The following is a 16,904-nucleotide window of genomic DNA, read 5'->3' on the forward strand; positions in this document are numbered from 1 at the left end:
CAGGAACCGGAAGCAATCTCCTGATTAAAAACAGCTGCTCCGCGATTAACCCTTTATTGCCACACAGACTGCTCAATAGAAACAACAAACATAGTCAATGCTAACTATTATCTGTGGCCAGCAACAAGGCGAAGTCCTGCCTCAGGTGCACTGCTAGCTGACCAGGTAACCCAGCTGGATTCTGGTTAACCTCTGGCATGAGGCAAGCAAGGCATTGGACTGCAGCAAGAGCGTGAGAAATGAGCATGCGTATAAAAATGATATCCAAGTGACTGGCAGCGTTGAGGATTGACCAGACAGCCAAACAATGCCAACAGCAGATCACACAGTAGAAGACAGACTACTGGAAAATCAAGGATGCTAATGGCATCTCTGGGAACTCCCTATCTTTCAGCCACTTCTGAGGAATTTGACTGGGCAATGGGAATGGCACCAAGCACTGTGCCCCACATGATGCATGACCCTCTGCTGAGTGACGATGGTGATCTTTTATTCCTCCTATCACTGGCACCACCAGAGGAGAGCTAGGCGCTGGATGAGGCCAGTAACAGAAGAGGCTGTGTGGCTGGAATAGGTACTGCATAGCCTGGATATGTACTGTGAGGACCTTTTTGGGCACGGCCCTGGGGAGCAGCCCACTGCAAAACTGGCATCAGAATCAGCACTGGAGCTGGAGTTGAAGGCTGGTAAGTTTCAACCACTATGCTTGTTTTTATTAATGGATGAATGAGAGAGATTTCCAGTTTATGGACCTATTTAATTTTTAATACAAACCAGGATTTTGGTGCACTTCTGTTCAGGGCAGGACCCATGTCATTCTCCTATCTCCCTTCACCCCCTACTGCCACATGGGATTCAAAACGGACACCACAGAAAGATGAAATTATACAGGCAGTTATCATGACATTTTTACTAGTTACTTGCAGATTGGTTTATGTATGGGTTGGTATGCCACAACTCATTGCCTCACAAACCTCTCCCATGTAATACAGTGCACCGTACCATTCTGCCACACGCTCACTGTTCCCAACTCCCTGTTGAGACAGGCAGCGACAGAGGCTGCACAGCATGAGGGGAGATTGGCAGACAGATTCACGGAGCATGACTGCCAGTTGAGGACGAACAACAGAGCTCAGCAGCAGGAGCTGTTCAAGCACTTACTGCGGGAGGTGGCTACCAGACTGCAGGCTCCAGTGCAACCAGTATCTCCTTCTCCAGATCCATGGCCCAAGTCCCCTTAGCACTATTGCACCCTGCAGAGCGTCCATCTTTTGGGTAATTCAGGGGGTGGATGGGCCATGTCACAGGAAAACAGTGGGTCATGGAACGGACAAGTGCATCCTGTACACTCATCCATTCCCATCCAAGTGTGCCTACACGCACAAAACGTGCCAGAAAGGACAAAGAAATCATGGTCCTTTGACTGTTTTTAAACAAATTTTGTTTCACTATTCCAACCAAACCAGCTGCCATTATGATATGCAGTGCAGCATCCTGTACATACCCATGAGAAATAAAATCTTGGATTTGCACAGAAGGCAACCATAAAAATGCTTATTGTGTGTAATGGTAAAAGTGGCACAAATGTTAATGAAGGTCATCGGATACCCAATGTCAAGTTTCATAATAAAAATTGACAATCTGTGGTCACAGTAATCCACCAACTGTGAATGGCAGTACATTGCTAATATGGACAGAATGCATAACATGGAAGTTTTTATGGAATTCATCATGACACACAATACCTACACATGTATAAGAAATACCACAAACACACACACACCTCAGATACCATTTCATTCCCTCTCATGGATAGGGCCATGCATACCCATTATGTAGGCACACAAAACATCCCCGATTTCCATTGCATGCCAGGAAATCAGGACTGGCACCAGTCTTGACAGGCACACTGTCTGGCTAGGTGTACCAGTTCAGAAATCCAGCAGTGTCCTGAATCCATTCCTGGCAAAAAGAGTCCCCCTTCTCCTCACAAGCAGTGTGTAGGGTGCAGCAAGCCACAATAATGCAGACTGTGTGACACTGGCATCCAAACGGTTTGGAAGGCAGTGCCAACAGGATTTAATCGGCCAAATGCACATTCCACCACCACCCTACAGCTACTGAGTGTGTAGCTGAACCTTCTTTTGCCTGATCTTCTGAACTCAGGGTGTGGTTTCATAATGGTGGGGATAGTGACTCCATTTATAACCAAGTCATTTGGTGGGAATAATGTCCCAGCTTCTCCATGAAGGTAAAATACCCATTTCTGGAACACACTGGCATCATGCACCCTGCCGGTGCCTCCAACGTGAGGGTCCATGAATCTGTCCCTGTGGTCAACCAGGGCCTGCATAATGATGGAGTAGCACCCTTTGTGGTTTATGTGCTCCTTGTAGCGGGCAGACTATGGGCACATGAGTCCCATTAGTGGCCCCAGTGCAGTTTGGAAAGCTCAGTCTCAAAAAGCCAGCAATTATTTCAGGAATGTTTGTAAAACCTGCCCACAATTGGTAAATCTCAGTCCTGATCACCTCACAAATTTCTGCCAACAACAATCCCACAGCTGATTTGCTAGCTCCAAACTTGTTAGCCACAGACCTGTAGCTGTCTGGGACAACCAGCTTCCAGATGGCTCTCATCGACCTGCTTCTGGGTGGACATAGCTTGCCTCATGTGAGTATCCTGACACGGGAGGGTAGTGACAAGCTGATCACAAACCTCCAGGAACATCCGCTTCTTCATGCGAAAGTTCTGACCATGCTATTGGTCATCCCAGGGCCGCATGATGCTGTGATCCCTCCAGTTTGTGCTGGTGGCCCTGCTCTAGAAGTGCTGGTCGACAGAGAGGGAAATCTGCAGCTAAGGCTACAACAGGCATGAGCAGCACCACCTGGTTCACAGCCGGTATGTCAGTATCCCCCTCCAGAGGTGCCTTTGGCAGTTCAAAGACTGCTGCCAAAATGTTCACCAGCATGTTGCAGATGCTCCGCCTGTGTCCTGAAGTAGGACTGAGAGCATGAGGTGGAGCTGTTCTTCCAGCAGGGCGGGATCCATGTTGACTCTGGCTGCAGGGAGTGTGTGACACAAAATGGCTCAGCTGGATGTGATTGTGGTCAAACATCACCCAAACTTCTTTCAACAAGCTCCCGCGGGCAAGTTCTCTGACGACTCACTGTGGAGGGCTTGCAGCAGAGGGCCCCAAGAATCTTGGGATAAGATAGTAAATGCCCACAGATGCTGGAGTTCTGATTCAGGTCTGCAGAGTACAGTATGGACATACCAGCGCAGGTGCAAGGCCTGAGTTTCCACTGCAGTGCGGATGCTCGTAAATACAAGTTCACAAACCTGGGCACCGCAGACTCGGACTGTGTGTGCAGTGCAGACGTACTCTCAGTCTCCAGAGCTGACAATTATCAGCATTAAATTGACTTAAAAATGTTTATAATGAAAACAGAGTAGGCAGAGAGCCTGTCCATTTCCAAGCCAAGATAAGATCTGGGAAGGGGACACCTGAACCTTCCACTTTGCACACCTTCTCTACGTGATAATGTGTGGGTGAACCTTGATAGGTATGATATGAAGGGCATCTGAAACAATGTAAAATATTATGCAAACAATATTGGAACCTCAAGGTTTTGGTTCAGTGTTCAGTTTAAGTTCTGGGTGAAGGACGAAGACAGATTTCATTATATTTCAATAGGTTTTCCTGGCCTTACTAATTTAGGATCTGCTTCTGTTCCTACTGAAATTAATGGGAGATGAGAACTCCTATTTATTTTCCTAGAAGTTTTGGTTGTGCAAAGAAAATATAATCAGACTCTTAATGTTACATATGGGATAAAAAGATACTGACTGAGGATGAAAAACTAGAAACAATTTTGGCTAAAAAACATTCCAAACGTTTTTATTTATACAACAGATTTAAAAAGTAATAATGTGAGACAAACTCTAGATGACTTACTTGTAGCCATTTATCCTTAAATTAAATGGCTCTGAAAGGGTTGTTACCACTGGCAGAACCATGTGCATTGTTCATGCATCTATAACGCTAGAGAATGAAAGCAGTTGTTACTCTGCCAGGGCATGGAAGTGCAAGACTAACTATTGGAGGGACACTGAGTGATTGCAGAACATTTAAAGAGACATGCTCAAATAGCTTGTTCCTGGAATTTAAGCTGTGTTTTTGGGGAGTATGTCAGTTTTACCAAACCTAATAGGAATGGAAATTTAAAAAGAAAAAAGTTTCTAAGTTTTTTATGACTAGTGAAAATTTCCCTTCCAGTGAAAGTGAAATTCAAGAGTAAGAGGTTAGTGTTTGAGAACCAGGAAGTGAAACTGACTGTATACATCTCTAATATTTTTTTGAATCACACTACGCTCTTGGAATCAATTATATCTTTTGGCAATGAGTTCCACCAGTTAACTATGCTTTGTATTGAAAAATATTTCCTTTTATTGATAAGTGTGTTGCCTTTCAATTTTATCAAACATCCCCTTGCTCTTGTAGTATGAGAGAGGGTAAGCTGAGCACCTGACTGATCTTCACTATAGCATTCATTGTTTTCTGGACCTTTATTTTGTTCCCTCTTCTATTCATCTCCTTTCCAAACTAAACAATCTTAATCCTTTTAACTTTTCCTCAACCCTGTAATAATTTTTGTCATCCACCGCTGAAAGTTTTCTGTTGCTGCTATATCCTTTTGGAGATTGGTTTGACAAAACTTACACTCTCACCATGAAAATACTTATATAATGGCATTGCAGTAGTTTCAGTATTCTCTGTCTCTCTCTTCATATATCATAGAATATCAGGGTTGGAAGGGACCTAAGGAGGTCCACCCCCTACTCAAAGCAGGACCAATCCCCAAATAAATCATCCCAGCCAGGGCTTTGTCAAGCCTGACCTAGAAAACCTCTAAGGAAAAAGATTCCACCACCTCCCTAGGTAATCCATTCCAGTGCTTCACCACCCTCCTTGTGAAAAAGTTTTTCCTAACATCCAACTGTAATAGAGCCAGACTCACCCGGCGGCACCTCCTGCTGGTTGTCCTTGGGAATTAGCTTGTCAGCCTCTGGAGCGCCCTCTGCTGTCTGGTGATCTGCTTTACCGCCAGCCCCAGTCCCTCCCAGGACCCAGTGCCTCCTCCCACTTGGGTGCTGCCCCCTGGCAGTAAACCCCAACACTCCCTGAGGGTCTATCGTCCCCAGGGAACCCCCACCAACTACCCCCACCTCGCCTCAGTCTTGGCTACTGCCAGTCATCGCTTAGTCCCGCTCCCCGGGGCAGCCTGCAGTATATCAGCCACTCATCACAGATGAGGGGGTTTGGACCTGCTGCCTCTGTCTGCCCCCTTGCAACACCAGTACCTAATAGGCCCTAATCTAGGCCTTGCAGCCTGGGGTTTTCAGGCCAGAGCTCCCCGGCCTTTCCCCCTCAGCCCTGCTCCAATCTAGGTACTCCCTCAGGTCTCTGCAGCCAGGTCCTTCCCTCTCTGAATGCAGGGAGAGACTGGCTAAGCTTCAGCCTAGCAGCCCCTTTTTGGCCCAGCTGCGGCCTGATTGGGCCATGGCCCAGCTGCGGTCATTTCCCCAATCAGCCTAGCTTTTCTTGCCCTCAGCCCTAGCTCTCTCCCAGGGCGGGTTTTTAAGCCCCACAGGGCAGGAGCGGATAACCACCCCACTACACAACCTAAACCTCCCCCACTGCAATTTGAGACTGTTACTCCTTGTTCTGTCATCTGGTGCCACTGAGAACAGTCTAGATCCATCCTCTTTGGAACCCCCTTCAGGTAGTTGAAAGCAGCTATCAAATCCCCCCTCATTCTTCTCTTCTGCAGACTAAACAATTCCAGTTCCCTCAGCCTCTCCTCATAAGTCATGTGTTCAGGGTCCCCTAATCATTTTTGTTGTCCTCCGCTGGACGCTTTCCAATTTTCCCACATCCTTCTTGTAGTGTGGGGTCCAAAACTGGTCACAGTACTCCAGATGAGGCCTCACCAATGTCGAATAGAGGGGAATGATCACGTCTCTCGATCTGCTGGCAATGCTCCTACTTATACAGCCCAAATTGCCGTTGGCCTTCTTGGCAACAAGGGCACACTGTTGACTCATATCCAGCTTCTCGTCCACTGTAACCCCTAGGTCCTTTTCTGCACAACTGCTGCCTAGCCATTCGGTCCCTAGTCTGTAGCGGTGCATGGGATTCTTCCTCCTAAGTGCAGGACTCTGCACTTGTCCTTGTTCAACCTCATCAGATTTCTTTTGGCTCAATCCTCTAATTTGTCTAGGTCCCTCTGTATCCTATCCCTACCCTCCAGTGTATCTACCACTCCTCCCAGTTTAGTGTCATCTGCAAACTTGCTGAGGGTGCAATCCACGCCATCCTCCAGATCGTTAATGAAGATATTGAACAAAACCGACCCAGGACCGACCCTTGGAGCACTCCACTTGATACCGGCTGCCAACTAGATATGGAGCCATTGATCAGTGGCTGTTGAGCCCGACGATCTAGCCAGCTTTCTATCCACCTTATGTCCATTCATCCAGCCCATACTTCTTTAACTTGCTGGCAAGAATACTGTGGGAGACCGTGTCAAAAGCTTTGCTAAAGTCAAGGAATAACACATCCACTGCTTTCCCCTCATCTACATAGCCATTTATCTCGTCATAGAAGGCTATTAGGTTTGTCAGGCATGACTTGCCCTTGGTGAATCCATGCTGACTGTTCCTGATCACTTTCCTCTCCTCTAAGTGCTTCAGAATTTATTACTAGAGGACCTGCACCATGATTCCTTGACGACCTGCTCCATATATTCCAATACGTTGCTTGCTGTTTTCCCACCTCTGCACATCAAGTGCAGGGTTTCCTTGATCTGTCCATGGGGATGTTCAGGTACTTACTCTGAGTGGTTATAGTCAATTTAGAATCCATTAGTGTTCATGAGTAATTCAGTTCCATTCCAGGGTTTATTACCTTGTACTTGTCCACATTGAATTTCATTTGTCTTCATGTTGCCCAGTTATCTAGCTCTTTTAGGTCTCTCTGAAGTCTTGGGGTTGCCTCCTTTTGGAAATGGCAGGAAATTTGGCACCCTAAATCTTCAGAATCCTCCAGGATCTGCAGAGGTTTTAGGTCTCTGCATTGCTTCCCATCCCACCTGTATGACAGCACAACTCCTGCAATAGCTGTGCTACTAGGGACTACTCCTAGGCCATTGCCCTCAGGCACCCTCTAAAGGGGAGTCCCATTGCAGAAGCAGAAACCTGATCAAGACTAACACTGAGGAAATCAGAATTAATGTAGACAGGGGATCCCAGTATCCCTGGATCGCCCACCTCTGTGGGGTTAGGAGAAGGTGGGAATGATGCCATAGAATCCACCCATGTTTTCCCACAGAGCTGGGATCCTACAGATTTCAATCGCTTCTTCACACGGAAGTAGAGGAAATTATTTGGCCATTATATCCAGCTGTGCATGGCTTGGCTTGTGCCATCAGATTCTGCTGCTGTATATAATTTGTTCTGGTTTTTAAACTCCTAATGTTGCACAGACACCAATAGTCCCTTTGTGTTTTTAAGCAAATAGTTTACCACTGTTTTTTCTCTTCAACCAAAACCTCTGTCTGCTCCAATGTATTTCAGTGGGGGTTGAAGCTGTGTCCTTGTCTTGTTCCACTCCCAGTGTCTGTATTACTAGTTGTCAAATGTCGGCATTACGCTGTGTTGGACATGTAATTGTGTAATCTACATTCTGGGGAAAGCAAGCTAATACCTAAGATTGCTAACTAAGGTAGACAGAGGAGGTGAAATCTGTACCCATTCCATGAACAGAATTCAGGTGCAGGGCTGCCATGCTGGCACCTGAAGCCCAGCATTAAATTCACTCCATGTGAATGTGGGAGCCGTTATTGACAACTGGCTCATCAATGGCTTTTCTCAACCACTTTAACAAATATTTTTCTTTGACCCTATCGCCTGGAACCTGCTGGCAAAACCACATCTCCTCTGAGCTGGGAGAGCGTTCAGGCAAATGGAGTCTAGCCCACTCTGTGTTATAGGTGCTAACCATGATTTGGCCCTGTCTACACTGGCAGCCAAACTATTTTCAGCCCAAGTGGGAAGTGGGATATGATGCTGACATGTCAACTCTGAGTCATAGTGTTGACAGGACTTCTGTTCTGGTTCTTACACGGCCCTCATGACCATTGTATCTGTGCATCTGCCAGAGTGCAGTGGGGGTTTGTGCACTTGGAGATGAGTCCCAGCTCGAGGAGACATACTTGTGTGAGCTCTGATCAAGCCAGCATGCTAAAAACAAAATGTAGCTGCAGCAGTGCGACTGGTGGGAGGCTAGCTGCCCTGAGTATGTACACGTCTGAAATGCTTGGCACATACTCAGGGTGGTTAGCCTCTCCAGCTGGTTGTGCTACGCTCTGCTTTTTTGTGTGCTAGCTGGATGAGAGCCAGCGCAGGTCTGTCTCCTCACGCTGGGAATCACACCACCAGCTCCAAGTATAGAAAAGCCCTCAGTGACGTGGCTGTGTGTGCGATTGTGCATCACGCTGAATTTACTTTTGACATGTTAGTACGCCTCTCTCCCATGTGCTCTGACACTTGTGTCTGTTCTAGGTGACCAGAGTCCCACAAGCAGAGAAGAGCAGCCTGAGGGGTTTGGATGAAAAGGCTTACCTGTCCTCCAAGCTGCTGAAGGCCGGAGAAGACCCATACCGACAACATGCTTTTAACCAGATGGAGAGCGACAAACTCAGCAGTGACCGGCCCATTCGGGACACCAGGCATTACAGGTACCACACTACCCTTGTTCAAAGCCAGGGCCACCTTCTTGTGCTGAGGCCTCTCGGTTCCCGTTACCCCTGCCATCCCTGTGTTGTTATGCCCCCTGTTAGTGAAGAACAGATTGTGTGCATTGGCAGGGTCTCCCTTTCACCTAGCTTTCTGTTTCTCCAACAGGATCTTGTGGGTCTTGAATGAACACACACAGACTCCTGCTATTCCAGCCCTGCACCACCCCCCATTGCCGTGCTGTGCCAATAGCCTTAACCCAGACCTAGAGCTCCGTCTTGTTATTTCAGCCCTGCATAGACCTGCCATGGCGACTCAAACCGCCCAGCCTGCACCTGTCCTTCTTGCCTCCTTCCACAGATTTCCCAGTGAACATCCATCCCGACCTGCAACACACTCTGTTAGTGCAGACCTGCACTTCTTCCCGAACACGCCTCGCCTCTCAGGCCCTAACCGTCTCTGGCCTGTAGTGTTCTGGAGCAGTGAGAGCCAGTGTTTCCACACTGTGTGGTGGGTTTGGGATGTATGCAGATGCGGTTCAGATGAGACCAACACGTTTATTTACTACTCACACCAGACATTTTTTATACATTTTGCAAAACACCCACACTCTTGGCTTTTTTCACGGTGGGGAAATTCATTCTGCTGACTAACACCCTCCTTAAGCCATTAATATCTTCACTGTCTTAAACTGTTATACATTTGGGTGAAAGGTACTACAGAAATAGAAGATCATTGTAACACAGGGCTTTGATGATGTATGTTTGATGATGGCAGGTGTGGTGTAAGGGCCTGAACAGAAACAGACCCACTCTACTCACTTCTGAAATGAACCTTTGGGGTGGAATGCAGACGCTGCCTGACACTGCACAGCAATATAGGGCAAGAAGGGAAACTGCACAGGGAATGTGTGGAGCCAAGGAGTAATTACCTAAACTGGAATCAGCACTCCAGGGTTAACAGCCACAGCCTTACAGTTGGCACGGTTGGACCTATAGTGACTGCAGGTGGTCAGGATCTTGGCTACATACCTCCTCTGAAAGATGGCTCCTCCAGCAGCACAGAGCTCTGCTCCAAGCACCATGCTAGGGACTGGTTCCTTCATGACCCAAAGGCAACAGTGCCACATATGGAATTAACAACACACCACTTCCTGCTGGGTAGAACTGCTGTTCTCTGATAATCAGCTATTGTGCTCTGTCAGAGAAATGGGTGCAGTTCACTGGTGAATTATTATTTATCTATTTTGATTGCTGTAGCACCCAACATGTAGTAAGTGCCTCTAAAACAGAGGAAGACAGTCTTTGGGCTTAACAGCAAAAAGTCTAAGGGCTTGGCTACACTTGCGAGTTACAGCGCAATAAAGGAGCCCCAGGCGCACTAGCTGACTACCCGTCCACACTGGCAAGGCACGTAGAGCGCTCTGACTTCGCGGCTACAGCGCTGCTGGTACTCCACCTCGGTGAGTGGAATAACGTTTGCTGTGTCCCCACTGGTGCGCCGCAGTGCCAGTGTGGATGAGGTGTTGCTTTACTGCGCTCTGATCGGCCTCCGGAAACGTCCCATAATCCCCTTAATACAGTGGCCACTCTTTTCATTGTTGTGAAATTGGCTGCAGGAATGCAGAAATGCCGTTTCAAAGCTCCATTTCGGAGAAGCCGGCTGCTTATCAGCTCCGAGAAAAAGCAAACATTTACTGTTTGCTTTGAGTGAGTGAGAGAGAGGAAGGGGGTCCGAACTTACAAGACAGCACACTGACACATTTTCAGCACCCCAAAAACCCACTGTCTCTCCCTCCACATACACATAACACACTCCCTGTCACACTCCACCCCACCCCACCCCACCCTCATTTGAAAAGCACATTGCAGTCACTTGCATGCTGGGATAGCTGCCCATAATGCACCGCTCCCAATGCCGCTGCAAATGTGGCCATGCCAGTGCGCTGTCAGCTGTCAGTGTGGACAGATTGCAGCGCTTTCCCTACTGCACTCTACGAAGGCTGGTTTAACTCACAGCGCTCTACATCTGCAAGTGTAGCCATGCCCTAAGGAAGAGAATACACAGTGATTTCTGTAAACCTAAGGCCAGATCCAAGGCCCCTTCTTCATCCACTTTGTGCTGCTCTCACGGAGAGCTGCAGGGCAGCTGGGGATTCCTCTTGCAGAGGAGAATCCCTGGGGCTAGGTCCACACTGCAGGTGGGAGCTGCAGCTCAGCTCGAGCTAGTACCTAAATATAGCAGGGTGGATATTGTAGCACAGCTGGCAGCTTGGGCTAGCCACCCGACCGGCCCCCTGGGTCCAAGCTTGGGCGACTAGCCCAAGCTATCACCTGTGTCACCACTTCCACACTGCTATTTTTAGGCACTACCTTGAGTTGAGCTAGTGCAAGTCTGTTTACCTAAGCTGGGAACCGCAACTCCCAGCTGCAATATAGACACATCCCGACTGGCATCAAGTCAGTGTAGGTGGCTGGCCCTCCCCTCCAGTGCAGTGGTTATTCTGGAGGCATGTTGGGGCAGAATGGGGCATGTCAGGTTACACTGTGCTGTGGCACTGCTAGGCTAATGGAACACCCCCTGAAAGTCATTTCAGATTATACAAGTTAGAAAATCCCTGAGGCTGCTCTTGCTTGTGCCAGGAGAGGAACTGGCCCCTGGCTGCCTTAAAGGTCACAGGTCAAAAGGCCACCTATGACTCTCCTCTTTTCTCAGGCACAGAAGTAGAGCTGAGACATGCCTGAACTTGTGGCCCATAGTTAGTTCATACAGTTTTTCAATCACTTTGGGATCCTTTGGATAAAAGAGACTAATATTATTCTACCCTTTCTACCCTACAAAGAGAGGCCGAACCTTTTTATATCAGCTTCTTCCTCCCCTGATGTGACTCTGAAATTTGCTGAGGAGCTGGGAACCCCTTTCCAAATAAGCATAGACAAATCTCTGTACTTGCCCACATCTTGTCACCTTAATAGTCCTTAAAAAAACAACCCACCCAGTTATTTTAAAGCAATAATAAATACAGTATGTCTCCTGCCTGGTCACAAGTCTTCCACTTTGTCTTGATCAGGGCTTCTTTATATGCCTGAAAATTGCAGTAATAAGCCACTGTCCCAGTAGTAACACTCTGTAAGGAACAAAATAGTCAGCACTTAGAATAGTTGTAAACAATGGCAATAAATGTGCGGGGAAAGAATGGCAACAGTTTAAGTAATAGTCATAAAACAATGGTAATAAATGCTGTAATGAACATAGAGCTAATAAGTCATGGGAAGAAGTCAGTTATTTCCCCTAGGTCCTGGGGTGGATTCAGTCTAAATGTGGCCTTGATTAGCCAAAAATGTCAGGCCCCAATCCTAAGGGTGGGAATTTGATCTGAAATGTGAGAGTCTGAACTGGCCGATGTTTGTCATTGCCACAAACTTGGGTGGCGGGGCTATGGAGGAGCAGATCAGCCCAAATCTGTCATTCCCAGAACATGGCAGAGGCTGGAGCTAGAATTCGTGGGCTCATGCTGGATGGGTGGGGTGGATCCCACAGTCTTTGCTCGTGTAGCAAAGAAAATTCAAAGTCTTGGATGGAGGATATAGTGCCCTGACCTAATGGTTTTATGAAATCTTGATACATTACCTCATAGAGGAAGGTCTGGGAGAGTAGCCTATTGCTACTAAATTAGCAGTGGCCGGGAATACTGTGGCTGCAGCATTCTCAGACCCGGAAGGAAGGAGGAGCACCCCATTTCACTTAACAGAGACTCCTCTGGCTTGATGAGCTTTGAAAAAATGGTTGTTGCAAGGGCCTTTATGAAGAGGGAAGTTGCGTGGGGGGAATCCATAAGGCTTTGATAAACCACCCCCTCCAGAAGGGAAGAGCTCATGTAGAGTACATTATTGTTGCTTTGCATTAGCAGTGCTGTTGGTATATAATTCAGATTTTCAGGTTCCCTTCTTTTCTCATCTCAACGTTTTATTTGTAACTACTATAAATAGCCACACATTCCACATCAGAACACCAAACTGGAATTCTGGCACAAACCGAGCTGAGTTCAAAGGTTACAAGCAAAACATACATGGTGAGCTGCAGGAGAAAACAGATTCTTGGAGTCATGGGAATGAATCCTTGTTCTCCTGGGGTGTAAGAAATCCTGGCACAAGTTCACCCTAGGCTAAATCTTGGCTCTTAGTCAGTGAATAGATTTGTGTGCTTGTCATGCAAGTAAAGTAAGACGAGAGAGTGTTTTTCATTCAAAGAAATTTAAACCTCCTCATCCCCTAGCATTTTTTTGTGGTTTCAGATTTTATGCTGGCTTCTAGTGATACAAATTCAAATTTTGATACAACCTTCCATTTGGCAACACTGTAATATCTTGATCCTGATATTTTCCTGGTAGTGTAGGGGAATCATTTTCCATTGCCAAGCAGAGATGTTGGTGGTTGAAAGAGAAGCCATTGCCCATGGGCAGATCTTTAACAAATAATGACAGTGCTTTCCCTTCTCTAGGGCCTGGCATCCAAGGATCTCAAAGTGCTTTACAAACCCCAACCATTGAAACCTCCCAACTATGCTGTATAGATACTGTGACGTACCAGGGTACAATCCAGACTAATGAGTAGCTGTGTCACCCCTACCCTCTAACCTGGGGTGCCCTTTACAATGCTTTGCTGCTGTAGCCTCTAGCCTGGACTGCTCACAAACAACCTCCAGCCTGCAAGTCACTCCCAGCAATGTCTGTGTGTGTGCTGCAGCCAGCCAGCCACATCTTGGCATTTACCAGCCTAGGTTATAGTGCAAGGTGACCCCAACACACTCCAGGTCCTAGATTTTCCCCCAGAAGTGTATGTCCTGTACTACCCAGCCCAGCCCTCTCCTGGACAATACAAATTTATCTATAGTCTGTTATTTCTTTAATAGAAATAATATGCACATAACTTGAAACCCCCAATGGAGTTTCCCAATCACTTCAGTTTAAACACACTGCATTAGATAAAACAATAAAACAAGTTTATTAACTACAAAGAGATACATTTTAAGTGAGTACAAGTAATGAGGTATAAAAATCAGAAATGTTTACAAGAAAATAAAGTTAAAACACTACTGGTGCCTAGCTTAAAAGCTATTTCAGATTCAAGCAGTTTCTCAGCATATGCTTTCAGCAGTCTTACTGATCAAACTTCATAGGTCAGGACCCCTTCTCTCATAGTTCAACGAATGCTTCCTTTGTTGCTTCTGGTGCTGTGAATGTGATGGGCAGGGAAAGAGAGGGAGGGTGCCTTGGGATGTTTGTCCTTTTAGTGTCAGTCCTCCTTTTGAAAAATATTTCCAGCTAGGTACCAGGAGAAAAAAGGTCTATATGGCAGGATGTTCCCTGCTGCTTTTTTCTCACCTGTTTGAGCTTCCTTTATCTCCCCTTCCTGCTTGATGACTGTTTACTGCTTAAATCAAATTACGCAGAGCACACATTCCTTTGTGTGAGACAGATCAATTTTCCAACCAGAGGCTTGGTCTACACTATAGAGTTAGGTCGACGTAAGGCAGCTTACATTGACCTAACTCTGTAAGCGTTTACAGTAAAATGCAGCTCCCACTAGAGTAACTGACCCACTAAACCGCCTTAATAACTCCACCTCCGTGAGAGGCATAGCACTTAGGTCGATGTAGTTAGGTCAAGGCAGTATCAGTGTAGACACTGGATTGCTTCCATCGACCGTTGCGGCCTTTCAGATGCCATTCCACAATGCCCAACCAGACAGTTAAATTGGTGCAAGCATTCCTGGTGAGGACGTGCACTGCTGACACAAGGAGCCTAGTATGGACATGCAAAAGAGATTTAATGACTGCAATGGCTGTACGTCGACATAACTTAGGTCCACTTAATTTTGTAGTGTAGACTGGTCCTCAGTTTGGAACATGTGTTAATAACACCATACAGTGGAATCTTATAACTTCAAAAAAAGTATTGCCACACATATTTTATCAGGACAATAATGAACAGCGAATTATGAGTTTTCAAATGATACCTTACATGACCTATTTTGTACAAAGATGATTACAATAGTGTGTAGCGTGTGGATGCAGGGGTACATTCTGTCACAGATACTTATTGTCCCTGTTCTACACAGGGATAAACAGACTTTATTCAACTCGCTGAATATCACACAGCAAGTTAGTGGCAAATCCAGTAGTCATGAGACCCAGTCCCTTGCTTGAACCACTAGACCTCATTCACTCCTAGTATTGTCGGTCAGACTGCAGTACTGTCAGTGTCTTTTTCTTTTTAGTAGTGACTGAACTTTTATCCTGTTGTCCTTCTTAACCCCATTGAGCTCAGCAGAGGGTCCCATGGTAGGCAGGCAGTGTGGTGGTTGCAACCCCTGCGCCACACTCGGCTGTTTTTCTTTGGGAAATTCCAGGCATCTCTCGCAAAGGGCTGCTGTGTATTGTATCTGGTTTGAATGTTTGCCCTCCCATGTTTCAGATGTGCCTCTGTGCACTATGATGCAGACCTGCCAGCAACCAGCATCATCATCACCTTTCACAACGAGGCTCGCTCCACCCTGCTCCGCACAGTGAAGAGGTAGGTACCGGTGGGAGAAACGGCTCTTAAACCACAGGAAATTGGTTGCTGGTCCTGGATCTGAGATGGCTCCTGGCAGTAAAGAGCAGGGCGGAAAAGTCCCCAAATGCAATGCCCCCCCCCCCAGGTGGTTTTTGATCTGACCATGAGCTCAGCAACCGGCAAGAGGCCAGGAGGTTGGCCAGGTGTACGTGTCTGCAAGGGTCATGCAGGGAACTGTGTGTTTCAGGGGGGCAGTTAGACAGGGAGTTTGAGGGAATTGTTAGCAGCAGGGAGGAGGCTGTTTGGGTTAGGCCCACAAACACTTTCAAGGGGCATCCAGGCAGGGAGTGTGAGGGAAGCTGAAGGGAAAACAGACTATTGGAGGTGCTTTCAGGAGGGAGATAAAGAAGTTGCGGGGGGGGGGCAGTCTCAGAGAAGAATCAGCAGCTAGGTCCTAGCCGGGTCATATATTGTAGTAGTGGTTTACACTGGGATGCAGCAGGAGTCTATTTCATGGGAGGAGGGCGGTGCACAGACGGCATGTCCGAGTGTTTGGAGTGAAAGGTGATGGCATTGAAGTCTGATGGAGACTAGGCCCCTCTCACCTGATACAACACTTGGAATCGCTCACTGATGGAATAGCACTCGAGTCCATGGCAAACCCCTGGCTAGGCTTGTGTGCACAGCCCCTGCCAACCAGAAGCACCCCAGTCCAACAATATATGTGGCTCTCTCCCCTTAGTCACAGTGGTAGCCAAAAACAAACAGGTGCATCAGGTGGGGTGGCTCTGAGTGTGGGAGTAGCCCCAAGCAGGTGGGAGCATGAAAATATCTGCTGCTATTCATACAGCAAAGAAATATTTCCACCAGCTCCTTTCCTTCCCCAAATCCCTTTCTCTGCTGCAGAGCCCAGACAGGTTTTCTGCCTTTATTTTTCCAGAGACTGTGTCCTCTGCCGTCTCTGAGATACCAAATACTCACTCAAAAGCTCCCTGAAGCAGGCAACCAGCCCAGGGAAAAGCCTCCCTCTCCTGTGGAGACTGGCCGAAGAGAAAGAACAGCTCAGCTGGAAGGTTCAGCTAAGGGTACCTGTAGCACGAATGCAGCATTCATTGGCACTCATTCTCTCACTGAGTCCCAAGGGCTTGCAGAAGTTTGCTTTGTGAATAAATAACAGACTCTTTCAAGTGTGCCGGAGCTGGACTCATGGATAGAAGGCTGGCTTTCTAAGTCTCTTCCCAGTTTGGGGCCACCTGCTTTCCAGAGGTCTGAATGTGCCAGGCTGGGCATGAGCTATTGCTGTGTGTATAATTGCTGCTGAGTTCGCCTACCCAGGCAGTGCACCCACCACTGTGTCATTACGGTAAAGCACTTTGGGATATATCAAGTATGAAAGGGACTCTTCTAGTCTATTTATCACTTGTTGTGAGTCTGCAGAGGACCACAGTGATATTAAGCAAGAGGAAGCATAAAATTGTATCAGCTACTTTTTTTTTATGGCATCTGGTCAGGCTTCCAGAACAGCTTTAGATTTAAAATTGCAGCA

The 16,904-nt window shown here is 47.1% G+C and overlaps 1 protein-coding gene across 2 annotated transcripts in view; it reads left to right on the forward strand.

The window, feature by feature from the left end:
* The window catches only part of GALNT16 (polypeptide N-acetylgalactosaminyltransferase 16), a 125,807-nt gene that overhangs the window by 61,905 nt on the left and 46,998 nt on the right, over nt 1–16,904 (forward strand). For both annotated transcript variants that reach the window (XM_073348460.1, XM_073348461.1), the window contains exons 2-3: nt 8,629–8,804; nt 15,278–15,376. In XM_073348460.1, the coding sequence (XP_073204561.1) occupies nt 8,629–8,804; nt 15,278–15,376 (275 nt within the window). The remainder of the gene's footprint in view (nt 1–8,628; nt 8,805–15,277; nt 15,377–16,904) is intronic.

The sequence above is a fragment of the Lepidochelys kempii genome, chromosome 6 (assembly GCF_965140265.1).
Source record: "Lepidochelys kempii isolate rLepKem1 chromosome 6, rLepKem1.hap2, whole genome shotgun sequence".
Classification (NCBI taxonomy): Eukaryota; Metazoa; Chordata; order Testudines; family Cheloniidae; genus Lepidochelys; species Lepidochelys kempii.